This window comes from Brassica napus, chromosome C8 (assembly GCF_020379485.1).
Source record: "Brassica napus cultivar Da-Ae chromosome C8, Da-Ae, whole genome shotgun sequence".
Taxonomy (NCBI): Eukaryota; Viridiplantae; Streptophyta; class Magnoliopsida; order Brassicales; family Brassicaceae; genus Brassica; species Brassica napus.
The window spans coordinates 2,357,666-2,384,948 of NC_063451.1; the positions used below are offsets into that span (position 1 = coordinate 2,357,666).

Genomic DNA, 27,283 nt, shown 5'->3' on the forward strand with positions numbered 1-27,283 from the left:
TTTATTTTAAATTAATTTTAATTTTATTTTTCATGTATTATTTTGAACAAAAATGTCATTTAATATTAATTAACAATATATTTATATATATGTCAACTATTTTTATATACTTTTTACATACACATACATGTGCACCTTGATGTGAGCACCTTGTAACTAAGTATTCACCACAATTGAAGTATCTAATTTTTTTGAAAGTTGAAATATATTTTCTTAATGTTTCTTTCACTACCGACCAAATTGTAGTGAAATGATTTGTCTTAATAATTTTTTTTTTATTTTTCTTAAACTATTACCTATTTAGAAACTATAATATAAAACTATTCGTTCGACATGACGACTATCTAAAATTCATAACATGAAAATAAATAAATAATATTAATTTTTTATTTTTACCGGAAATAAACCAAAAAATCAAACATAACCGAATAAATTAAAATGATTATTAATTTAAAATAATAGTTATATTTTAGAAGATTAAAAGCAAAAAAAAAACACTTAAAACGAACCAATATCCAGATTAAACAGATTTAATATATTTTTATTAAAAAAAACGAAACTAATAATCATATTCCGCGCAAGGCGTAGGTTATTACCTAGTGTCTCTTGTTTTGTATGTAATGTTTCTTGCACTTCATGGAAATTTTCATTTGTTTTGTATGTAATGTTTCTTGCACTTCATGGAAATTTTCATTAAATTTGTAATTTTATGTTTTATGGAACTTCATGTCCTTTGTATTCATTTCTTATCTTAAGTCTCCACACTTAATTTCACAATGTTTGACTTTTAACCTTTTTTACCTTAGGTTAGCTGTCCAGTTTTAGAGCATCATTATCCCAAAACCCCTTAAAAGGTCTCTTAATTAATTTTTAATAGTTTTTAAAGTGTAAAAGTGAGTTAAAAGACTTAAAAAGAGATTTGAACATTTAAATGGTTTAATGCAAGTCTCTTGATTATGGGCTCTTAAAAAAAAATTATAAAACACTTTCATTACAACAAATTTTACCACAATGCACAATAAAAAAACTTCAAATTGATCAATGATATTGAACTAACCAATAGCTCTTGGTTTCTATGTGGAAAAGGAAGCGATGAAAGCGTGTACTCGAGCAGTGTCCAGATGAGTACGGCAAAGGCAACTATTAAACCGATCCGGGGAAATGTCAGTCCCTTCCTCGCGGAGATTGAAAGAACGTAGCAGACAACTGGAAGCCATTCCTGATACTCTTCCCCAAGATGACCAACCTGATCAGAAACAAACAAAAAAGTTCATTTTCATCAATAAAAGGTTACTTTTTCCTGTCGATCTAACATGAAGTACACTCAAAACGAAAATGATATCTTAAGGAACAAATCAAATTTCCTTGAATATCTACTGAACTGGAGAATATAGCATATAGCAGATTTAGAAGAAAGAGCACAGAGGACACATGTTCCAGAGAGAGAAGAGAAACTAATTATCAATCACCATACCTTAAAGCGTGACCCGATGGAGGAAATTTGGTTTTACTTGATGTTTCTCCTAAAGAAGAACATCACCGTCGAAGGATCGTAGAGCTCGTACATGGTGTTGAAGTGTGGAACCTATGCTTGAAAGTGGTGGTGATTGGTTCAGTAATAACCAACCACATCCACAAGATCTCCAGATGCTGCAGCTGGGAAGCTCCGTCCCTGACTTCTTATCTGCTCGGTCGCTTCTACCGCCGGAAAACAACAACCCACCGCCCTTATGCGGCGGCGGAGGTGGGTGGAGCTGGAAGGGGTTTGGGAGTCGAGCGAGAGCAGACCGAAAGTTCTGAAGCCTCTAGAGGTGTTGGCATCGTCTGGTGCGCAGCCTACTCTGTTCCAGAAGCGTGCGGCCATGCGTCAGAGCTCTGGAAGCAAGATGGGGAACTCGGAGAGCTCGGGGATGATGGAGATATGGATGAGACTGGGGTTGAGGTTTCAGGGCTCAACTACCGGTGATGTCCACCGCAAAGTTCTTGATCGTCTCAGCAACAGATGCAAGCACCTCATCCATCTTAATTAAAAGAAAATCAAAAACCCACTAGTGACTAAAATTTCCAAACAATTGACGCAAAAAAGATGGCCAATTCGAAATTGACGTACCACAGATCGAATCAAACAGAATCAAAATTCAAGATCTATAAAGTTAAAAAGAGGAAGAAACGATTCGCATACCCGAAGCTCTCTCCTCCGCAGCTTCGTCTCATCTCTCCTCTGCAGCTTATCGTCTCCTCCGCAGCTTCATCTCTTCTCTTCGTGCCGTCTTCGGATTGGAGGTTCCAACCGGGAGAGAACTTTCCCGAGAGAGAGAGAGAAACACTCTGACCTCTCAAACGCTTACGCGTATCAACAAGAAACGCCTCTTCCTTCCTGACCCGAATTAAGACACATTCTTCTATAATTATGTATTTTTTTTATTTATTTTTTAATCCAAAATACTTCAAGAGACGTCCAGGATTATCCGGAGGGGAAATGAGTTTTTAGCGGGGTTTTTAGGTTGGGGAGCCACAAAAAAGAAAAAAATCGGTTACATGAAAGTCAAAATAAAGATCGCTGTTTGGTGAGTTTTTGATCTGTTTGCGGGCCCCACTGACACGTGACGGCTCGCAATTGGTTGGTCTTTAATTTTTTCTTTTTTTTTTACTCAGACAAAAAAAATAAAAAATAAAAAAATAAAATAAATCTCATGTGGGTTTCAGCGTTAATCTTGCTCTTAAGGCACGGCGATAATGATGCTCTTAGTTTTTACCCTTTTGGGCTGGCTTTTTGACTGCTACCACAAATTTTAACTAAATCTTCTAATTTTAATAGAGAAAGAAACCAATTTTCTATCCCTTTGATGTCATTAAATTAGTTCAATCACACCATATAAAAGAAAGATGTTCCAACGAAGTTTGACTACTACAGTTCGTTTTGTTCGTAGGAGAAAGAATCAGTCCATTTCAGTGGCGTTGGGTCAACATCAACAATCAATTAACGTCCCACAAAATTCATTGACCGCTTGTTCCATGCAGCAGTCAGGTTAGCGTTTGTCTATCTGTACTAACTATTTGGTTTTGTTTTTGGTTCTCCTACTGCATAATTATCATACAAGAGGAACAGTGTTTCAATTCAATTAAAATACACACTAGTTATTGGATACGCACATTTAAATTTGGGAAAACAAGTCAGTACAATAAAAAGGGTAGAGTCAAAAAAGCATTTCGAATGATTTAACCCTACCGTTAAGTGGGAATATAAAAGTTGGGGGGTCATGCTCAGGACATAAAAATATCAGCACGCATTGTTTTCCGTGTCAATCTTTGTTTAACGTTTTCTCCACATTTTTCTTATCGTTTCATATCTTGTATCATTGGTAAATTATTGTTTTCGTTGCATACTAGCTACTAAGTTCAAGATATTTTTCTTCAAATGCAATATCCATAGTAAATTAGACGCCAAGCTTGTCACATTTGACTCACTGTGATCCGAGACAGATTACAGTAAGCCAACTATAAGTAGTTTTGTTCAACAAGAAAAAAAAACTATGAGTAGTCAATTAAAATGCAATTCATAGTTAACAATTCTTTATAGAACAATAAAATTATAGAATCTATATATAAACTAGGTTGGTCTCACCTTGAGTCTGTCGTATGTGTGTATAACAACACCGTATATTTTGTCCCAAAAAAACAACGTTGATATATGGAGATCTGGCAATTATACTTTTTTTTAACAGTATGAAAAAACTATACGTAAATATGCTTTTATCCATGCAGAAATTTTATACATGTTTACATATATTTGGTTAACGAATATCAATAGAGGATCATGCACCCACACAAGACAGTCTGACACACAGATTCGTACAAGAAGACTGTAAAAGAAAAGGAAGCTCCTAAAAATATGAGAAAAAGAGTATTCCGGAAGTTTTTTTTTTTTTTTTGTTAAGTATGTTAATTTCATTAACTGGTAATGACACAGAGAGATTACAAGAGTTTGAAGAAATCAAATCCTAGAAATCTAAAGCGCTAGTTAAAGCAAATGTGTTAGAGATAGCCACAAAAAAAGGTAAAAAAGACTCTTTAAAACAAACCAAGGTTTAGCCACACTCTCTAGAGACATGACTAAAGCTTTGCAGAGTACGAATTTCTAGCAACCATTAAGTATCAGGAGACCACAACATGATCTTGCAACCGGAAACCTGTAACAAGAGAGGCGGTCATTAGAGTTCACAACCGGAGAACAGTCCGAGGCACCGCAGACCATCCCAAAGGCGACTCCAAAAGGAGGACAGGCAAAGCAGGGTTGACTAAGTCCTGGTCCGGCCATCACAACTAGCGAAGTCCACTCCAGACGAAGCTTACTCCAGAAAACGACAAGACCAACTCTCTGAGAAATCCAAACCGAAGCGAAGACGCCAGCAGATAAGCACGAGTGAGATACAGGCTGGCGGAAGCGGAGGTTATACGGCTCGACTCCGGTCCCGGCAAACAAGCAGAGCACTGAAAGATCTGGCAGCTTAGCTTCGAAAAGGGCAGGAAGTGGAAGTCAAATTCTTTCTGAAACTTTGAAATCGGGGGAGGTTTGAGCTCCCATCAACATGCAAAAAGATGAGGGAACCCAACAGAAGGCAGAGACAAAGCAGAGAACTGAAATCCCTGAGCTATCTCGAACCACCTAAGGATCCGAGACCATCCGACGCCATGGTAGTTGTTGTGAAGACATAACGGAAAAGAAGTCTCCGGCGAAGCCCTCAAAACATTGCTTTTCGTCTTAGACCCGAAGATCTACACGGAAAAGTTCTAGCTAGAGCAACCGAAGACAGAGACAGGGGTAGACAGAGGAGGCAGCAAGGCTGACCAGAGACGCAGCGGCAGCGACACACTGAAGCTCCGGCGAACCCTCCAAGGTGAAACTGACCCAGATCCACCGAGAGCCAAACCCTAGATCTACTTTCTAAACGGTGCCTCCTGAAGAGTTCTGAACATCCACGACCTCGCCATCACTCCAGGGAGGCTGGGTACACACCCAGAAACCGGTTTGATTCGCCGGATCCGGCCACTATCCTAACGAAAAACCAGAGGTGATGAAGCAAGGAGGAGGTGGAGAAAACAGAGCTCGATAGGGGTGAGGTTGGATGGAGGGAGCGATTTGGGGTGGTGACCGACGACTAACGACCACCGCCGGCCACCGGAGACGAGGTTCAGACGGTCAGGTTGAGGAGACTGAGGTTTGGTGGGAAGAAAGACTTGAGAGAAACTTCCCCTCGTATTCCGGAAGTTTTACAACGTAGCATCCAGAGAGACACAGATTTGCATGATCAGTTCCTTTGTCAGCAACCTTTTTTTTACTTTTATGAATTATCCTTAGCTTTTACTGTATTATTATAAGACTTTCTTAATTATAATCAATAAACGATAAATCATTATAGTAGTGTTCACTACTCGCTTTGGGATGAGGCAAACCTATATACTATATATAGCCATAAACGGAAATCGAGTATAAAATGATTATAGCTGAAAACATTATATATTCCATGAGATTTAGTTTAAAAACGTATAAAAATTGGACAGTTACACTACACACACGACACGAATTCGTTGAGAGACATAGCAACTTCAGAATCAGACTTACCATGAAACCACATAATACAAAACAAATGACTCACCTGATTATACATAAGTATCGATCTTAAATTGAAGAACCACAAACTCTGATTGCGATACCTTTTAGTTTGTACGTATCAGAATACGTCTCCACCATTATTGTCCCACACACGTACTCTGCATGCATTTGATCATGACCGTTTCGTCGTAACATACATTAATATTAACGATCCAACAGATACACTAAATCTCACAAGAGTTGGTGGTGATCGTTAGAAGAAGGACCCGAGAAATCTGAACTGTTCCAAAGGTACTGGTTTGTTAAGTTCCCAGGAGAAGTCAAACCGGAAACCGGTCTAGACAAGTTAACCAAACCGGAAACCGGTCTAGACAAGTTAACCAAACCGGGTTGTTCTTCCATCTTCACTGGGGCAGCCTGGTAAGCCCTAGAATCAACCATGGAAGTAGATGAAAAAGATATTCCGACGTTGTTTACGATATTTCCACCGTTCTGGAAAGCGTGTAGCCCCGTCGTTGGATCGAAGAGACTGAAGTGGCCCATTAGGCTGCTTGCACCGTTATTGTTGTTGTCATGAATGTTTCCACTAATCGGAGCTGCTATGTTTCGTCCATTTCCGACATGAAGAAACCCTAGATCGTTCATCAAACTCGAACCAATCTCGTGGCCTTGGTTGTTGCCATTAGTGGCAGCTAAATTCAAACCGATACCTCCTAGTTGAGTGAGATTGTGAAGAGTTGGTAAAAACGGGAACTGATAGTTTGTCCTTAGCTGTCCTGAGTTGGAACTTGGATCGTTGACCGTGGAAGAAGACTGTTTGGACAACGAAGATGAAGATTTTGAGTTGCCATTTTTACCCTTTTTGCTATTCTTCCGGCAGCCACCACCCACGGGGACGTTCCTCAGGGCGCCGCCACGTGTCCAGTAGCGGCGGCAAGCCTTGCAGAAGTAACGAGGCTGAGTAAGGTTGTAATTGTTGTAGTAACAGAACTTAGTGTTGATGGAGTCGCATCGAGGACACTTTAGGGCCCCCTCAGGTGGAGGAGCTTTGGCCTGCCTCGCTCTCTCAGCCATGGATCCACCAAGCCTCGCCGGAAGACCACTGGCGACAGCAGCATAGTGGTTGTTAGGGTTAGGGTTTGGTGGGCAAGGTGGAAGTTGTTGAGAAAGTAGTCCGTGGCCGCTCACTAAACTTCCATTCTCGTGAAGCTGATGCTGATGATGGTTTGAATTCGTAGGCTGAAAAAAAGAAAAAAAAATCAATGAAATGAAAATAAAAAAAAAAAGAACCGAGAAAACTCAATTCAACACTGGTATCATTTGTATTTGAAAAGCAAGAAATACCATATATATGTTGAATTTTAAACAAAGCGGGTTACAGAAAAGAAGATGAGAATAAGAATATCTTTTGGAAATGAATCAAAATTATTTCTAAAACGAATCAAATTAAAATATCAATGACGAATTTAAGAGAGAACATTAGTAATGGAAGATCAAAGAATTGAAACCTGTGACCAATTGGATGAGAAAACCATTGTTCTTCTATACCCTTTATTATTTCTTCCTTCTTTAATAAAGTTTGATGGATTTTTAGGGGAAACTTGGTGGGGAATCAAAAAAAAATAAAGGGGCAAAACGAAAGATAGGAAACCAGACGACCAAAGAGAAACGTGAAGAGAGCACAGAATCAAAGAGGATAGTGAGAAGAGAGAAGGAGAACAAAGACAAAATAAAGAGAAGGAAATGCTTTTTTTAACGAGAAAAAGAAAAGGAGTTTCGGTCCTTTTTATGATTCTATACATTTGTATAATTCCCATTCCCATATCCTGCGTATACGCGTCTATAATCATCTTTGTAATTTTTATATGTGATTCAACTTTTTAGGGTTTGAGTGGGGACATTTCTTCGCCTATAAGGCTCCTCTCCCAGACGTCTCTGGAGTCTGGAATAAATATAAATATAGGGAAGAAATTTTTTGAAACTAATACCAAAAAGTTGCATGAAAAGATTATCCAACTATTTTCTCCTCGCTAGAGATAAATCGAATTAGACATGTTGAAACCTAGTAATTTGAGCTTTTAATTAGTGAAGCCAAATAATAGAGTATTGCTTGGAAAACTAATTCAATTTTGTAGACAAGTAAAAGCATATGTTCTTTTTTTTTTGGGTCAAAGGTTTTGATTCATAAATAAAAGAGTCATACAATGTTTTGTAGACAAGTAAAAGCATATGTTCTTATATGTTTGTTTCTCGTGACTAAATGCCCCTCTTGAAAAATAAGCTGTTTATACAGAGAAGGGTAATTATCATTGTCAAAATTAAATGAATATCATCGAACATCTATCAAGGTTCAAGAAGAATCCCAAAAAACATGCCCTTTAAAAAAAAGGATCCCATTTTTTTGCTTCTTTTCCAGTAAAAATACAATATTTTCTTCTTATTTTTCAAAAATCATCACCCGAATTCTAAAATTCCAAAAACAAAAATTATAGGTTTAGGACGAGCTCTTAAATTCGTATAAACAATATTAAAATGAATGATATATGATCTCTCATAACCTAAGTTTTGTGGAATTTTCAAGGTCTATTTGGAACTAAAATTGTTAGTTTATTACAGAAATAAATAAGTTGGGAGTTATCTCTTGACTTTTTGTTTTTGAGGAATTTTAAGTGCATGTATAACTAACAAGAGAAATAAGATATATGACATCTCTATAATTTATATGCCGAGCCCCATATGCCACATCTAAAGCACATCATCATCATTCTCTATTACACTTTTGGTGGGATCTTGTCTATTTATACAGCGAGGAGTGTAAATATATCTGCATTTATTAAATAGAAAATTACTAGAATGTTATAGAAAAGTTGGTTTATTAATAGAGCGTAAATGACAATAAGGATTTTTGGTTAATTTTTTTAATTGAAATTATTTTTAAACATTAAATCTACATCATTAATTAAATATACACATCAACAATGGAGAACAATCAATCATCTCTTTAATTATACAACGTTGAAAAAAAAAACACAACAATACAGCACAACTTCGTCGAATAACTAAATGAACTCTAACCGCCTCTTTCCTGAAATCGTCATCGACATCGTGTTTACTCCCTCTTTCTCGAACTAACTCTTTGTCTTGTCTTCTCCGATATCGTCTTCCCTGAAATCGTCGTCTCCAATCGTTTCTACGAAATATTTTTCGCTGCAATCGCCCGAAATCATCTTCTCTACTGCGTTTTTCGAGTTTGTGGCTGAGTTTTAATTTATGTTGTGGCTGAGTTACTTTTCTTTTACGGCTGGTTTATATATGCATTTGTGGCTGAGTTACTTCCCGCTAATCTCCGAAAACCTAGCTATAAGAAGTGTGCACGAAGAGAAAAAACAAATACATTCAAAAAAACACCCAGATCGGCAATTGTGGGATGTATTTAATTAAGTGTGTTTGTGATTTCATACCCATATTTGGATAATCTATTTTTTTTCAGATCTGAGTGAAAGAGAAAATTGAACAAAAAGAGAATGAAGGAGACGAAAAGAAGTGACGTATTCAGCAGAGACGACACATAGGAGTTCATTGAAGCTTGGATACATGGACGAGTTATCACCGGAATGGTGCAGAAAACCTGTATTTTTGGTTTTCTATGTAAAAAAACATAACTCCCCCATGTATTTTGTGTTTGATGTATGCTATCTTTTCACTACTCAGTCGTGTCGTTTATATATCTCAGCCGTGTCATTTACATAACTCAGCCATACCTCAAACATACCCTAAAATCAGAAAATGTTTAGATAGCTCAGCCGTATCGTTTAGATAACTCAGCCGTATCGTTTAGATAACTCAGCCGTATCGTTTATATAAATCAGCAATACCTCAAACATACCCTAAAATCGGAAAACTGAATTCAAGTATTTTAAGAAGTTATATTGAAGATCATCTTATCAATATCAAGTGAATATAAATCAACTGAATGTGTATAGTTTCTTGAAGTTGATACTTTAACTTGATCTTGAGATATATGTTCTCTTACAATCACTTATACAATTCTTACTTACAAGACTCTAACTTTAATATTTTCTTAAATCTAAACCTCAAATCCTAAACTATAGAATTATAAAGTTTATCTTTAAACATTAAATCCGATATATTTTTATTATTTAAAGTTTAAGGTTTAGGTTTATAGTTTAGAGTTAAACTCAAATTTTAATCATTTTTAAAAAAAATCTTTAATTTAGAATTCCATTTTAAATCTTGATTTAACCCGTAACTATATTCTTTAAATTTAAGCAGTTTTTTAAAAAAAATTGAAAAGAACTAAAATTGAAATTTATATTGATTTTTTCATGACCATTGATTGATTTTAGTCTAAGGGTTCAATATTTTTAATATAAAATTATAATATTTTATAATATTTTAAAATTTAAACTAAAAATATTAAATATAAAATTATAAATTTAAATATTTTCAAAACATTACCTCAAATCATATCTAATTCGAACCTTTAACCCTAAACCCTAAACCACATGCTTTGACCTATACCATAAAACATTAAACTTCAAACTTTAAACAAAATTTAATTAATCATATACGATAAATTCTAACTACAAATGTTAAAACTCTAATATTTTTTTTATTTAAAAATATAATCTTAAATGTTAAACGAAACCCAAAACACTATATACCAAACCCTAAACTCACTCAATTATATACCCTAAACTTAAAACTTCATATTTAAACCACACCTCAAAAAATCAACATAATAAAATCCAAGTTTTAAAATTTAAAACTTTATCAAAAGCACAGTTTAATATAAAATATAATTTTAACCATAAAAATTAAAACATTAATCATTGATTGTTTTAATCTAAGGGTTACAAATCCATCTTGGGGTTATCTTCTAACTTATTTCTCATCGGTTAGTTTTTTTAGTAACAAGGATTACAATTCTTGACCATTGATTAGTTTTGATCTAATGGTCTAAAATGCTTTTTTTTTCTTCACTTTCTCTCTTCTACTTGACGTCTCCTTCTCCTATTTTCTTTCCTTCGGGAGTTCTTCACAGTCCCAGATCTTCTTCATCTCTCTCACTTTATGTCTTGTAAACAAGAGAGATTCATACATCATCATTCATTTCTTATGCCTTAGTATATTTGGTTTGTAAATCTTAGAAGTGAGAGAAGAAGAAACGTCAAAGAAGAAAAGACGATTGCTGGAGAAGAAGAAAAAAGTTCGAAGAAGACTGGTCTTCGCCGTCGTCATGGATATTGAGCTCGTCGTCGTCGCCATCTATACTCGCCGACGTCATCCTTGTTGCCGTTTCTCAGATCCATCTTTGCTGGTCTCCGTCTTCACCGTAGTCGCCACCACCACCGCTTGTCACCACACTGGTCACCTCTCTCTCTTTCAATCTCTCTCGCTCTTTCTCTATGTTTTGAATTTGTTCTTGTTACTGGAAGGTGGACAAGGCAGAGGAGCTTGGTGGTGGAGGAGGTAACAAAACCGTTATGTGACTTGAAGACGTTGGAGCTCTCGTGGTAATGGGACTGCAGCGGCGAAGGAAGAAGACAATAATGACCTTGCGGCCTCGTGATGTGGAAGAAACACACAGTGATTTAGTTAGGTTTAGATTTTGTTGATGACGGCTGCAAGCTTTTTTGTTTCTAGGTTTTAGATTAGAGTTGGTTTAGAATTAAACTCAGCCGTAACGTATGCATAACTCAGCTGTATAGTATGCATAATTCAACCGTAATATATCTGAATGGTATAAGTCAACCATAACGTTCCTATAAGTCAGCCCTATAAGTCAGCCGTCAAGTGTATTTTTTTCCGTGACGTTTCATATTTTGGGCGGGAACAAAATCATTCCTTCAACTCTGAAATCGTCCCCGCAAGCGTCTTATCCCAAATCGTCGTATCGTTTATATAACTCAGCTGTGTCGTTTAGATAACTCAGCCGTATCGTTTATATAACTCAGTTGTGTCGTTTAGATGATTCAGTCATATCCCAAACATACCCTAAAATCGAAAAACTGAATTCAAGTACTTTAAAAAGTTATATTGAAGATCATCTTATCAATATGATGTGAATATAAATCAACTGAATATGTATAGTTTCTTGAATTTTCAAGTTGAGACTTTAATTTGAACTTGAGATATATGTTCTCTTACAATCACTTATACAAATACACCCTAAACTCAAATTCAGTTGATATATGTTCACTTATATATGTTCTCTTACAATCACTAAACTATAGCCTTCATTTTCTTACAATTGACGGAACTTAGCCTCCTCATCTCTCTTTCTTTAACGTTTTCTTCTTCTACAAAACGACGAATCCGATGAGAGAGGAAGCAGCAGGATGTCAGATCACCATACATGACACTGGAAGAGAGAAAGGTTCTTCTCTAACCGACCATGATCTAAGACGACAACCACTGCTATAGATTTGTCTCAGATTTTTGAGTTTTTAGATATATGTTGTTTGTGCGACTGATTTGTCTCTTGAATGGTATAAGCCAGTCGTAACGTTCCTATAATTCAGTCGTCGAGTGCAATTTGTTTCGCGGTGTTTCGTATTTTGGGCGGGAACAAAATATTTTGGGCGGGAACAAACTCATTCCTTCAACTCTGAACACAATACTAAAACATTAATATTTTCTTAAATTTGAACAAAAATCCCTAAACTATAGAACTATAATAAAAATTATAAACTCAGCCGTAACGTATGCATAAGTCAGCTGTAATTTGATTATAACTCAGCCGTAATGTATGCATAACTCAGCCGTAAAGTATGCATAACTCAATCGTAACATATCTGAATAGTATAAGCCAGCCGTAACGTTCCTATAACTCAGCCATCGAGTGTAATTTGTTTCGCGATGTTTCATATTTTGGGCGGGAACAAAATCATTCCTTCAACTCTAAACACAATATAAAACTTTAATCTTTTCTTAAATTTGAATCTTGAACCCTAAACTATAGAACTATAAAGTTATAAAATTATAAAGTTTATCTTTTGAACACAATATTAAAACTTTAATCTTTTCGTAAATTTGAACTTCAAACCCTAAACTATAGAACTATAAAGTTATAAAAAAATTATAAACTCAGCCGTAACGTATGCATAACTCAGCCGTAACGTATGCATAATTTAGCCATAACGTATGTGTTGAAGACTCACTGTATGAACTAAAGTTATCATATTCAGATGACGCACCATCTGAGTCATCAAACATATAAAATCAGCTTTCAAATTCATCATCTTCTTCATCTTCTCTCATTTTCTTATTTTTTTGTTCAACTCTCTCATTTTCTTACAATTTACAGGACTTAGCTTCTTCATCTCTCTCTTTGAGTCTTTCTTCTTCTGCAAGACGACAAATCCAATGAGAGAGGGAGCATTCTTACAGGATGTCGGACGCATTCTTGCAGGATGTCGGACCGCCATACATGACACTGGAGGAGAGGAAGCTTCTCTTTAACCGATTATCATCAAAAACGACGACGACTGCAGTTGATCTGTCTCAGATTTTCAATTTTGTTTAAATCTATGTTTATAGACCTAGTTGCGGAAACGATAATTACCAGATCCATAAGATCTCAGAGAAAGATGAAGAATAAGATGAAGAAGATAGATAAAAAAGATGAAGAATAAAGATAACATAGACCCTTATTTTACTGTTTTAACTTAGACTAGTGATGACATGACAAATCTGAGTTGATAACATGGAAAATTGGTTAGTCAGCCGCCAAACGAATATATAACACAACCTAAATAAATCAGCCCTGTGGGAACCGAAATTCGCACTGTGGATTTACGTTTAAATTAGGAAACTAGGAAAACCCTAATTTCCCAGAGATCCCGGATCTCTGCGAGAGCCAACGGCAAGTGCCAAATATATGCGAAAATCATGAAAAGATAACAAACGAGTTTAGAGAAAACAGTAGATCTTATTTCTAGTCCGCGTGAGAGCGTTGCGATCATTACAAGAGATCATAAAATCTTTGGCTGTGTTGCAGTCCCTACAACTGAGGTTCCCATCATCCGCAAAGGTCCTACCACTAGGTCCGGTTCAAGGGTTATAAGAGCTGGATTTGCCAAAGCTGTCCAGGAGTTGCTTGCACAGGAACAAACCGGATTCAAGCAACTATTGATCCAGGAGTTGGCCGACTTAAAGCTTGAAGACACCAGTGAGCCATTAGAGGCTCCAGACTCCATTCATTCCAGTCAGTTCTCGTCCATTGACCACAATGAAGCCGGCTTGACCATTTCCACCTTCATCCTCAATCCATCCAACCAACTTGCTTCCGGTTCAGAGGTATAGCCGCCATCAGAAGGAGTAGTATGCTGTTGTACTCTTTTTCCTTATCGGGTTTTGTCCCACTGGGTTTTCCCGAAAGGTTTTAACGAGGCAACATGCAAGCATACTATGAATTCTGATGGGGACTTCCTCAAACCGACAACCAGATGTCTGGTTTATTTTAATTTGTTTTAATTTATTTAGTTTAGACTTTGGGCTATTGTTTCAGCCTTAATTTTTGGCCAGCCTGTTTAAGGCCTTTTATCTTTGAGTCTCATAAGGGATAAACCTTATAAACCCCTTTGTAGTTGGCGATTTTTGGCCTAAGTCTTTTATGAAATTGTTTTTGCTCAGCAAAGAAACCCTAAGTCTTTCATTTGTGAGAAACCATTGAGAGCAGCCGCCTGACATATCAAAGAGCCGATCCATTGTTCTTTGTGGAGTCCTTCGATCCAGTTCATCTCCCGTCCGATCTTGAGAGAGACATACGTCCAGCGAGAATCGGATCCATATCTATCCTTCAAACCATCCCCTGTTCTTGTTGAGAGAGACACACGTCCAGCAACTTGAATCCATCAGCCATCTCTATCGTTCTCTTGTTTTATTTGTTCCATTGCATCTTTGTTTTTAGAAATCGGCCACTAGAAATAAAACCCATAAAAATTCATATTTGTTTATGTTCCTTATTTCTCAGTTAACATACTCTATGTTCATCATTTTTATTTCATAAAACTCATAAAAATCACTTCCTTTTGTTTCAGGTACAAATCGGCCGATCCCCCTTCCCCCATCGCACTCGTCCAGCCGATCCCGTGGCCATCCGTTTGACCTGTCCAGTCTGAACTCGTGAACCTCAGTCAAGCCTTGAGCAGCCCGGATCCCAGCCTGCAACATTTGGTATCAGAGCTGAAGTTTCCTGCGAAACTCAGTTCTTCTGAACCCTAGCCGTCACAAGATTACTTTCCTTAATTTTTGAATTTTGGGTTTGTTCTCCAAGTTTTCGATTTGCCTTCAAAAAAAATATTTACTTTCCTTATTTTTCAAATTTTCGGATTGTTCCCCAAGTTTTCAATTCTTGCATTTAAAAAAAAAAAATATTTAATTAAAGAAGTTTTACTTTCTTTCCAAGTTTTCGAAAAAAAAAAAAAAAATTATTATTCCATCTTTCCTTTTTCAACTTGGTTCGATTTTTGCATTAATTTTTGCATTCATTCTTAGGCTTGGTCAATACTTAAAGTATCCGACCCAAGCCCCCTCTTGTCTTCTAATTTTTTTCTTTGAGTATCTTTTCAGAGAACTATGGGAGACGTAGGTCACGACCAAGCGGCCATAAACGCTCAGCTCCTAGCTGACAATGAAGAGCTGAGGGCGAGCCTTAGGGCTATCACCGCCGAGCTTGCTCAGCTACGGCAGGGAGGCAGGCCCAACGGACCTCGGCCACCAGGAAGGCATCAGCCGGATCCGCATGACACTGACTCGGACGCGGACAGTACCGATGATACGCGCAGTCAGGACGAGGAGAGGCCGAACCGGGGAGGTTGGAGGGACGCGCGAGGACCCTGGGCCCAAGTAGGAGGAGGCCGCGACCATAGAGGAGGTCGAGACCGAGAGGAGGAAGAGCCCTGGTTGGGAGGCAAGGCGCTTAAGCTTCACCCCCCGACGTTTGCCGGCAAGGTTGATCCGGATGCCTACATCGTGTGGGAGAAGCGTATGGAGTACATTTTCGACTATTACCAATATAGTGAGGCAAAGAAGGTTGCCCTAGCAGCAGACCAGCTGACGGACAATGCTCTTTCGTGGTGGGATCGAGACGTTGCTAAGTCCGGACCAGTGTGGAGAGCGCGTAATTGGACCGAGATGCGGACCAAGCTTCGCGCGAGGTACATTCCATCTTACTACCAGCACGATGTACTAAAACGTTTTCGTAAACTTACGCAGGGAACTAAGACTGTGGAGGAGTACTTTGAGGAGTTCGAGGCACTCAGAAATAAGCTTGAGACAGACGAGCCCGAGGAGACAATGATGTCTCAATTCCTGGAAGGGCTGCAAGACCGCATTGCCCGCAAGGTGGAGAGGCAACATTATGAAGACTTCAACGATCTATTGCACTTTGCTATACAAGCCGAGCAGCACATCAGGCGCAAGACGGCCAGTACCAGCCGCAGCAAACCTGCTTGGACCCAACCGGGCTCAAAGCAAGGCGACAAGGGCAAGTCGATTGAGATTGAGAGCCGGTTCAAGACAAACCAGACTGAATCGTCTAATGCATCCAAAACAGAGCAGGGTAAGACTCAAGCCCAAACTTTGCGTACTCGTGACATTGTTTGTTATAAGTGTCAGGGCAAGTGACACTACGCCCGGGATTGCCCAAACAAACGAGTCATGGTCCTAAAGGGAGACGGCGAGTATGAATCCCAAGATGAGGCAGAGACCACAGCCGTGATCTCGGATGAGGAAGTGACCGACTACCCGGAGACAAGCGAGCTACTAGTGACCCGGAGAGCTCTTAGCACTCTCTTTGATCCAGAAACCATCCAGCGGGAGAACATCTTTCACACAAGGTGTAGTATTGATCACAAGGTATGTAGCTTGATCATTGATGGTGGTTCTTGTACTAACGTGGCTAGCAAGTATCTTGTTGATAAGTTGGGGTTAGTCAAAACTGCCCATCCTCGGCCCTACCGTCTCAAATGGCTCAACGATGAGACTGAACTTAAGATTGCCGAACAAGTTGTTGTGTCCTTCGGTATTGGTAAGTATCATGACCAGGTCAAGTGTGATGTTGTACCCATGCAAGCCGGCCATATACTTCTAGGAAGGCCATGGCAGTTTGACAAGGAGACTCTTCATCATGGACGTACCAACGTCTATAGATTCACCCACAACAACAAGAAGCACAGCCTAGCACCTCTCAGCCCCCAAGAAGTTCATGACATGCAGAAGGCAATGGCACAGTCCAGCCAGGTAAGTAACACTAACCTTTACATGACATCTGGACAAGTTCTTAAATCATTACAACGTGAGGCACATGTGCTACTAATGATCTTTAAGGAAGGTTGTTTTGCAGGTTTAGAAGCTCCTGAAGTACCGGACGTATTACAAGACCTTATGGGATGTTACAAGGATATCTTCCCTGAAGAAATTCCGGCCGGTTTACCCCCTGTCCGTGGCATAGAACATCAGATCGATCTTGTTCCCGGCGCGCCACTGCCAAACCGAGCCGCATACCGTGTCAACCCTGAGGAAGCTAAGGAGCTGGAAAGGCAGGTCCAAGATCTCATGGACAAAGGCTACATCCGCGAGAGCCTTAGTCCCTGTGCGGTACCGGTCCTACTAGTGCCTAAGAAGGATGGGACGTGGCGCATGTGTGTGGACTGCCGAGCCATCAACAACATCACCATCAAATATCGGTACCCTATACCTAGATTAGATGATATGTTGGATGAACTGAGTGGGTCTGTTGTGTTTTCTAAGATTGATCTCAGGAGTGGTTATCACCAAGTCCGCATGAAGGAAGGAGACGAGTGGAAAACCGCCTTCAAGACCAAGCAAGGTCTATACGAGTGGTTGGTGATGCCGTTTGGCCTTACCAACACCCCTAGCACCTTCATGAGACTCATGAATGAGGTCCTCCGACCTTACATTGGTAAATTCGTGGTTGTATACTTTGATGATATCCTGATTTACAGCAGGTCTTTAACTGAGCACATAGAACATCTCGAACAGGTTTTGAAAGCCTTAAGGCAAGAAGGCCTTTATGCTAACCTTAAGAAATGTGTTTTCTGCACTGACCAGTTAGTATTTTTAGGCTTTGTTGTGAGTTCACAGGGACTGAAGGTTGATGAGGAGAAGATCAAGGCAATACAAGACTGGCTGACCCCGACCACGATCGGACATATCCGCAGCTTCCATGGACTGGCCAGTTTTTATCGACGATTTGTGAAGGATTTCAGTACCATTGCCGCCCCAATGACCTCCGTGATCAAGAAGAATGTAACCTTCGCTTGGGGCCCTGCCCAAGAGGAGTCTTTTAACAGGCTTAAATATAGCTTGACACATGCACCGGTTCTAACTCTTCCTAACTTTGATAAACCTTTTGAGATTGAGTGTGATGCATCAGGGACAGGGATAGGAGCCGTGCTGACCCAAGGAGGCCGGCCAGTGGCTTTCTTCAGTGAGAAATTGAGTGGAGCCGCCCTCAATTATCCCACCTATGACAAAGAGCTATATGCTCTAGTAAGGTCACTTGAAACTTGGCAACATTATCTTCTGTCTAAAGAGTTTATTATTCATACAGATCATGAGACCCTTAAGCATTTGAGGGGCCAGACCACACTCAAGAAGAGGCATGCTAGGTGGTTGGAATTCGTGGAGACTTTTCCCTATGTGATCAAGTACAAGAAAGGAAAGGACAACGTAGTGGCAGATGCTCTATCCAGGCGCCACACCCTCATTACCACCATGGAGGCTAAGATCTTGGGTTTTGAACAACTTAAAATGTCTTATGAAACTGATCCTGATTTTTCTGAGCTTTACAGTAACACGGCTAAGGGAGCCATGGGTCCATTCTATCAGCAGGACGGGTTTCTTTTCAAGGAGAAACGCATGTGCATCCCCCATGGTTCCATGCGAGACTTACTGACCCGAGAAGCTCATGGGGGCGGGTTGATGGGGCATTTTGGTCGAGACAAAACCCTGAGCGTCCTGTCCGACCACTTCTATTGGCCCCGGATGAGATGCTACGTCGAGAGCCTTTGCGCCAAGTGCACTGTCTGTCTCAAAACCAAATCCAGGTCGCATCCTTATGGTTTACACATGCCTTTACCTATTCCTATTACACCATGGGTCGATCTGCCTATGGACTTTGTGCTGGGCTTGCCCAAGATAGAACACAAGGATTCTATTTTTGTTGTAGTGGACAGGTTCTCGAAAATGGCGCATTTCATTCCGTGTTCTAAGACCAATGACGCAAGCCAAACAGCCGATCTCTTCTTCAAGGAAGTGGTGCGCTTACATGGAGTGCCCCGTACCATTGTGTCCGACCGAGACACAAAATTCCTCAGTCACTTCTGGAGGACCTTGTGGAAAAAGCTTGGAACCAAGCTCCTTTTCTCTACCACTTGCCACCCACAGACTGATGGTCAGACAGAGGTAGTAAACCGTACACTCTCTCAGTTGTTGAGGGCTACGGTGGGTAAGAATCTTAGAAATTGGTTGAGTTGTTTGCCTTTCATTGAGTTTGCTTATAACCATGCAAGGCACTCTATTACTAATCTCTCCCCTTTTGAGATCGTGTATGGCTTTAGACCAGAGACTCCCATGGACCTATCCGCACTGCCTCCAGTAATGCAAGTTAGCCAGAGTGGTGACAAAAAGGCTGATTTTGAGAAGAACTTGCACCGCCAAGTCAAGGAGACTTTGGAGAAGAAGGCTGAACGGAACCGGATCAAACTCAACAAGGGACGCACCGAAGTTATCTTCCAACCAGGCGACTGGGTGTGGCTCCATATGAGGCCAGAGAGGTTCCCGGACGAGAGGAAGAGCAAACTATCCCCACGGGGGGACGGACCATTCCGAGTGCTCGACCGAATCAATGACAATGCCTACCGGCTAGAGCTGCCAGGTAAGTTCCAAGTTTCCCGAACGTTCAATGTGTCTGATCTGTCTCCTTATATTGCAGATGACGGAGATGTTCTGAGGACAGAACCTGTTCAAGAGGGAGGGGATGTTGCAGTCCCTACAACTGAGGTTCCCATCATCCACAAAGGTCCTACCACTAGGTCCGGTTCAAGGGTTATAAGAGCTGGATTTGCCAAAGCTGTCCAGGAGTTGCTTGCACAGGAACAAACCGGATTCAAGCAACTATTGATCCAGGAGTTGGCCGACTTAAAGCTTGAAGACACCAGCGAGCCATTAGAGGCTCCAGACTCCATTCATTCCAGTCAGTTCTTGTCCATTGACCACAATGAAGCCGGCTTGACCATTTCCACCTTCATCCTCAATCCATCCAACCAACTTGCTTCCGGTTCAGAGGTATAGCCGCCATCAGAAGGAGTAGTATGCTGTTATACTCTTTTTCCTTATCGGGTTTTGTCCCACTGGGTTTTCCTGAAAGGTTTTAACGAGGCAACATGCAAGCATACTATGAATTCTGATGGGGACTTCCTCAAACCGACAACCAGATGTCTGGTTTATTTTAGTTTGTTTTAATTTATTTGGTTTAGACTTTGGGCTATTGTTTCAGCCTTAATTTTCGGCCAGCCTGTTTAAGGCTTTTTATCTTTGAGTCTCATAAGGGATAAACCTTATAAAACCCTTTGTAGTTGGCGATTTTTGGCCTAAGTCTTTTATGAAATTTTTTTTGCTCAGCAAAGAAACCCTAAGTCTTTCATTTGTGAGAAACCATTGAGAGCAGCCGCCTGACATATCAAAGAGCCGATCCATTGTTCTTTGTGGAGTCCTTCGATCCAGTTCATCTCCCGTCTGATCTTGAGAGAGACATACGTCCAGCGAGAATCGGATCCATATCTATCCTTCAAACCATCCCCTGTTCTTGTTGAGAGAGACACACGTCCAACAACTTGAATCCATCAGCCATCTCTATCCTTCTCTTGTTTTATTTGTTCCATTGCATCTTTGTTTTTAGAAATCGGCCACTAGAAATAAAACCCATAAAAATTCATATTTGTTTCTGTTCCTTATTTCTCAGTTAACATACTCTCTGTTCATCATTTTTATTTCATAAAACTCATAAAAATCACCTCCTTTTGTTTCAGGTACAAATCGGCCGATCCCCCTTCCGCCATCGCACTCGTCCAGCCGATCCCGTGGCCATCCGTTCGACCTGTCCAGTCTGAACTCGTGAACCTCAGTCAAGCCTTGAGCAGCCCGGATCCCAGCCTGCAACAGGCCGCAAAGCCTGTCAGCGAGTTACCTAGTTCTAGCGGCCTAAAAGCTCAAACCTAGTTGACTCGCAACTCGATAACAAAAGACGAAGAAAATACAAAAAAAGTTTTTGATTGATTTCAGACTGAACCTATGAAAGGCTGCCTACGTACCCATTTCGAAGATCAAGCCGAACGTAGTTCAAGAGTGAACCAAGAGATCGAACTGCTTGTGCATGTTCGTCTGGTAATCTGGTGCCAGTCATGGAAACAGAGCATGTCGAGAATAATGCCTCAGAGTTTCTAAGTGCCGAGAGTTCTGAGTCTAAAAAGCTGTCCCTCATGCCTCTCGCCTAGGACTCCTTATATACTCGCTACTAGGTCGGTTTACGCTTTTCCCCTTCTTCCCTTAAGCCGTCATAGCCTAAAAATGGAGATATTCCATTTTCCCGATCTTCGTAATTATCTTCAAAATTTCGTATTTATCTGCGGAAACTTGACATTTATCTTTCCTTGCGAACCAAGCGTAAACCGTCCCACGGTTTACGGGCTGCTGGTTAAGAAAACGTAAGGTGGGCTTCGAGTCACGCCTTAGGTCCCTTTGGGCCGTCTTTCGACTTGAAGCGTTTATTACGACTTCTTTCGATAAAAACGAAATTTCCACGGTTTTTATCTTAAAGTTTGATTGATGACTTCGAATGGCGGAAAACATGAAATGGGTTTGCTACGGTCTTCGGGAGACAGCATCGAAGGGTAGACGAGAATGCATGGATTCGTGTCGTATCGACGTTTCGGAAGAGCTCGGTCGCTACGTAGCGACCGAACGGAATGCTCGCTCGTCCCGCTCGGTCGCTACGTAGCGACCGAGCTTGGCTCGAGTTCGGTCACTACGTAGCGACCGAGCGGGATGTGTGCTCGGTCGCTACGTGGCGACCAAGCTTGGCTCGAGCTCGGTCGCTACGTAGCGACCGTGCGACCTTTTTCGGGCTTTTCTCCGATGTCTTGTGTTTCTTCCGTAGGGCTCTTCATAAGAATAAATCTTTTCCGAAGATTTATTTTTCGTAAAAACGTTCATGCCGATTTTTATGGACTTTCAGACATTGATTCCGTCGTGACCGATTTTGACCCCAACAGTTAGCCCCCCAGCTTGTTAACCATGAGCTTCTAGCGTGAGGTTCTAGCGAGTGGCTTGGCAAGTTAGGCAAGTTAGGTGAATTAGGCGGAATTTATGGTCGAAAAGGTCTGTGGTATGTGGTCTTCTCGCTCTTCTAAAAGTAGAACGCGATAAGATTAGGGCTGCGCCTTATGACGGCTGCCTACGTACCCTTGTTGAAGGGATCAAGCCTTTCGTAGTTCGTCTTGGAGTTAAGGTTTGTATGACTAGTTTTCTAGCGAGACCTTTACGGTCTAGTTTTTATGTAGAGGTTATCAGGCGTGTTGCTGCCGATGGCATTTTATATGGGTGTAGAAGGAAGACTACTAGTTGTCATCTCGTAATCTAACTCTGTGTGAACTGCTATATCCGTGATCTGTTTCGAGAGTTTTCCGCAGTGTGTAAACTTGCGGAATTTCTGAAGAAGCTCGAATATTGGCAAAGAGACAAATTTTGGGATCTCGTATCAAGGTTTTTGATACTATGCCTAGAGATGTTAGAGACCAGTGCGCTGGGTTTAGGGCAAGACCTAGGTTTACTCCTGGTTTTAGAGGGTGCGATGACTAATTCGACTTACGTATCCCGTTTCAGTTTCATCCTGATTCCATACCGATTTAAAGTCCGCGATAGGTTCTCGGCTTATACGACTTGTATGGTTGGAACCGAGCATCTCTCCAAGGACAATTTTTAAGCCTCCTGGAAGTGCTGACCAAAAATTTTGGGTTTCTTTTATAGCGCTATTATCATTATGTCGGATGTACGAGAGTCATCTCTACGAGATGGCTAAGTCTGTTTAGGACGTTAAGAGTTTGTTGTGATCAACAACAAACTTAATGGTTAAAATTACCGTTTTGAGTCTTCGCGAAAGATATGTTTTGAGAAGATGTTAGTGCGTGTGACTGTCTGGTCTTCCAAGAAAGTGTTTTTATCGAGGAAGGAAATTTCGTCGAAGAACGAATCTTCAAGCGTCGGCGACGTCTCGCGATGCTGAAAATTTGTTATTCTTTCGTATGCCGCGTTTCGTGCTTGAAACGTTCGCAGGCTTGAAGATGTTTCACGATGTTGCAAGGGATTAGTCTTAGCCCTGCGTTTGGGAAACATTCTGGTTTGACTACGGATGTTCGCAGCCAGAATTGTGGTTCCTGTTTGGATTTGATTTGCGATCGAGGAGTTAGGACCAAGGGGTCGCGTAAATCTGTCCCCGGAAAGAGGCATCCTCTTATACTGTGCTTTGTGTGGTGTTGGCCTTCCGAGATTTCTTTCGTGTCTATTTGAGGATGTTCCGTATAGCTATAGGAGCTCTGTAATGAGTTTTCCTTACATGCCGCATTTTACGAGTAAAACACAGCGGGCTTAAAGTGAATCGTAGTATATGGAACTTGGTCGATTTTTGACAAGTGGAACATTTCCGTTAACTGTTTGGTTGTTAGGACTGAGTTTTGTTATGACGAATTTACCGTATGATTCCCGTTTTTGGGTGGTACGATAATTGTTTGTGTAATCGTTACTTGACATTTCAAGACAAATTCCGGATTACCGTTTAGCCGTCAAGTTATTCGAGTGGTGGTCGCTCAATTGTTTTGGCTTTGCATGAAGGCTGTGCTCAGCTTTATAGCCAAGGACATTGTTGCCAAAGGATTAGACCATGACACTTTCGTGCTGTCAAAAAGGTCAAGTCGGTTAGAATCGTCCTTAAAGGGGATGCTGTAACCTAGTTCGGCTTCGAAGGAAAGGCGTAATTGGGCGAGTGACGAATGGCGTTTATCGATATTGATAGGCCGAGTATGCCCATGGTGGTAGAAAACATTTTTTCACTTTAAGGTTAATTTATACGATGAAAGTTTCGTATAATGTTTCCTTTATTCGTATGGAAGTTGTTTCCTTTGTTTCCGAGAGAGATAAAGCCTAAGAAGCTCGATACAGAGCCCGTGCGGAGTCAGTTGCGGGGTGATTTCCTACTTGGACGTGACCAAGCGGAATTAGAGCGGATGCCAGTGAGTCGCTGGGCTAAAGAATGAGACCTTTCAGATCGTGGTGCGAGGAAGTAAAGTTTATATTGGTCGTCCAATGTCGGATCATACATCTTGGTTTTTTGCTATAAGGAAAGTACTTTTTCGTAAAACTTGTTACATTTACTTTCGAAAGTTACTTCGTATGACATGATCTGATTATACGAAGGATTTTTTGCGTAAGTAACGGGCGACCGGTTTTTATGAATTTATTAAATTGACGCGACATATGGAGATGTCAAAATAACGATGTTTCCGCAGAGTTTTGAGAAACGTTTTCGTTTTCGCTTTTGTTTTTATTCTTCGGTGAAAGTTTCTCTGAGTCACTCATGGAGTTTTACCAAAGGTTATTTCACCGAGATCTAGTCGCGAAACGTTTTTGCCGGTTTCTTGAATGAATCAGTTAAACAGTGATAGACTTAGTCGACGAGCGGGGAGGACGTGTTCTCTTTGTCGTATTTTCTGTTAATTTTGTTCTTGATTTTGCTTTGTCGCAAATGTTTTTGATGTTTTTCCGTGAGTCGGTTGGTTCAACGGAAAATGAGAGTGATGCTTTGATGCCTGAAGAATTCTCGTATAATGATTCTTATACGAAACTCGTTTTATCAAATCGGAAAAGATCTTTATGACTTCAGCAAATCATCGACTTTCATTCTGAAGTTTGGCAGAGGTTTTCTAAACGAATGATTGCGATGATAGATGCTGTATAGTCTTTGAGAATTTTTCCAACATGGTTTGGATCAGTTCCTAGCGTTTAGACGAATCTCAGATTGTCGTTTGCTTTTAGGATGATCTTGACGAGACATCGCATTGTATGAATATTTTTCCGCATATTTCTACGAGAGTTTGCTTTGTCGAAAGCGTTTTCTTGTCGAAAGCGTTTTCTTGATCTTGACGAGACATCGCATTGTTTGAATATGTTTTTGAAGTATGGGAGTATACGAGTATAGTATACGCACCTACTCCGTCCCTTTTTTCTCGAGGAATAGAATGATCGACAGTCCGAGTCGGTTTGAAGACGACGCTTGGACTGTGATTTGGTTGTTTCCAGGTTGAAGACTTGGAATATGTCGGTTCCGAGAGAATTGCCAGAAACGAATCGGTTTTAAGACGACGTTCATGTCTCTAGTTTTTTCTCTCCTTAGGAAGCGAGCTTGATATGCGTGGCGATCGTTTCTCGATTTTCGGAGAGTTTAGATCGGTTTGCAAGATCTGGACGAACAGTTATGGGACAATATAGTGAGACAGGAAAAATCACCTAAGACTTAGTTCGCTAGACTATCCACCTAGGTTTTACGTTCCCTAAAGTTCTGTGGCAGTCTCAAAGGCGTTTTTATTTCTTAGTAATTTCCTACGAAAACTCCAAGTCTGATTTCAAAAATTTCAAGTCGCAAATACCTTAGTTCTCTCAAAGATGCAGTTTTGTCTCTTCTCAGTTTTGCTTGCTCATTTCCCCTTCCTCTTCTTGTGTATGTTCGCCTTTTTCGATATTGGTGTTTATCCTTTGAAAATTGACATTTATCTTTCAAACTTGACTGATACGAAGTCAATAAAAAGGTTCAACGTAATAGTATAGTTAAGGCGGCTAAGGTGTTAAGTTAATCGTTGCCGTATTATACGATTAATCTGAATCCACGCGAGAAAACTAGTATTTGCGGGGTTTTTTTTATCGTAAAGTTTCAATGGTAACTCCAATCGAGATGAAACAAGAGACGTTTCGATCAAGATTTGAAGGAGAACACAAAGATGGAGGTAAGGGCGAGTAGGAGCAAGCGAAGGAGTTTAGACGAGTCTTACTTGTTTTCGTCGTAAAATCTCAACGGAAACTCCGATTGAGATGAAACGAAAAGCGTTTCGATCGGGATTCAAAAGAGAACACAAAGGAGGAGCTTTTTGAGGCCTGACAGGTCACTATGTAGCGAGCTGGAGGTCTGACAGATCGCTATGTAGTGAGTAGAAGTAAGCCAAGAAGAGTCCTACTTGTTTTCGACGTAAAATCTCAACGGAAAATCCGATTGAGACGAAACGAAAAGCGTTTCGATAAGAATTCAAAAGAGAACGCAAAGGAGGACTTTTATGAGGCCTGAATTGTCGCTATGTAGTGAGTTGAGGTCTGACAGATCGCTACGTAGCGAGTGAAAGCAAGCCAAAAAGAGTCCTACTTGTTTTCGTCGTAAAATCTCAACGGAAACTCCGATTGAGACGAAACGAAAAGCGTTACGATGAGGATTCAAAAGAGAACGCAAAGGAGGACCCTTTTTAGGCCTGACAGGTCGCTACGTAGCGAGTGGAGAGTTGGCTTGAGCTCGGTCGCTACGTAGCGACCGAGCCGTGTGAGCTCGGTCGCTACGTAGCGACCGAGCCGTGTGAGCTCGGTCGCTACGTAGCGACCGAGCTGTGTGCGTGCTCGGTCGCTACGTAGCGACCGAGCTATGTGCGTGCTCGGTCGCTACGTAGCGACCGAGCTGTGTAATCGATTTGTTGTGCTTTCTTTTTCCGCGATTAACCTAGGGGTTTTCTTTGGTTTTTGGGAGAACAAGTTTTACCCTTCTGAAATGTTTTCGGAAAACGTGTTTTGGTAAAATCCTTACGCATTGAGATTTCTTTTGTTCAGTAATGAGCCAAACTTACGGGGTTTGATAAGATTTATCATTTCCCTTTATGTTTAAAAAGAGAAATCACGAGCACTTCCTGTGGCAAAAAGTCGCAGCAAGGTTTTCGATTTTCTCAAGAACTGTGGCGTTTGCATAGGCGTTGGCCATAGGCGCAGTGTCGGCTGGAGTTTTCTTACCAGCGTTGTTACGAACTGCGATTTTAGAGAAAACAGTAGATCTTATTTCGAGTCCGCGTAAGAGCGTTGCAATCATTACAAGAGATCATAAAAGCTTTGGCCGCAAAGGCTGTCAGCGAGTTACCTAGTTCTAGCGGGCTAAAAGCTCAAACCTAGTTGACTCGTAGCTCGATAACAAAAGACAAAGAAAATACAGAAAATGTTTTTGATTGATTTCGGACTGAACCTTATGAAAGGCTGCCTACGTACCCCTTTCGAGGATCAAGCCGAACGTAGTTCAAGAGTGAACCAAGAGATCGAACTGCTTGTGCACGTTCGTCTGGTAATCGGGTGCCAGTCATGGAAACAGAGCATGTCGAGAATAATGCCTCAGAGTTTCTAAGTGCCGAGAGTTCTGAGTTAAAAAAGTTGTCCCTCATGCCTCTCGCCTAGGACTCCTTATATACTCGCTCCTAGGTCGGTTTACGCTTTTCCCCTTCTGCCCTTAAGCCGTCATAGCCTAAAAATGGAGATATTCCATTTTCCCGA

General features: G+C 40.5%; 1 protein-coding gene across 2 annotated transcripts; it reads right to left on the reverse strand.

Annotated features, from left to right (window-relative positions):
- Positions 1–932: 932 nt before the first annotated feature.
- LOC125591432 (dof zinc finger protein DOF1.1-like) lies at positions 933–7,479 on the reverse strand. Of its 2 annotated transcripts, none has more exons than XM_048765652.1 (4): positions 7,123–7,479; positions 2,183–6,853; positions 1,475–2,021; positions 933–1,246 (listed from the first exon to the last, which is right to left on the reverse strand). In XM_048765652.1, the coding sequence occupies exons 1-2, from the start codon at positions 7,462–7,464 to the stop codon at positions 5,846–5,848; spliced, it is 1,350 nt and encodes a 449-aa protein (XP_048621609.1). In that variant the 5' UTR covers positions 7,465–7,479; the 3' UTR covers positions 933–1,246; positions 1,475–2,021; positions 2,183–5,845. The 2 variants fall into 2 exon arrangements, with proteins under 2 accessions (XP_048621609.1, XP_048621610.1); XM_048765653.1 differs by having other exon boundaries at positions 6,959–7,130.
- Positions 7,480–27,283: the final 19,804 nt, after the last annotated feature.

Coding starts and splice junctions, on each gene's coding strand:
- LOC125591432 (XM_048765652.1), bottom strand. CDS start 7,464: ATGATTATAGACGCGTATACGCAGGATATGGGAATGGGAATTATACAA. Junction 6,854..7,122: donor TCTCATCCAATTGGTCACAG/GTTTCAATTCTT, acceptor TCTTTTTTTCAG/CCTACGAATTCAAACCATCA.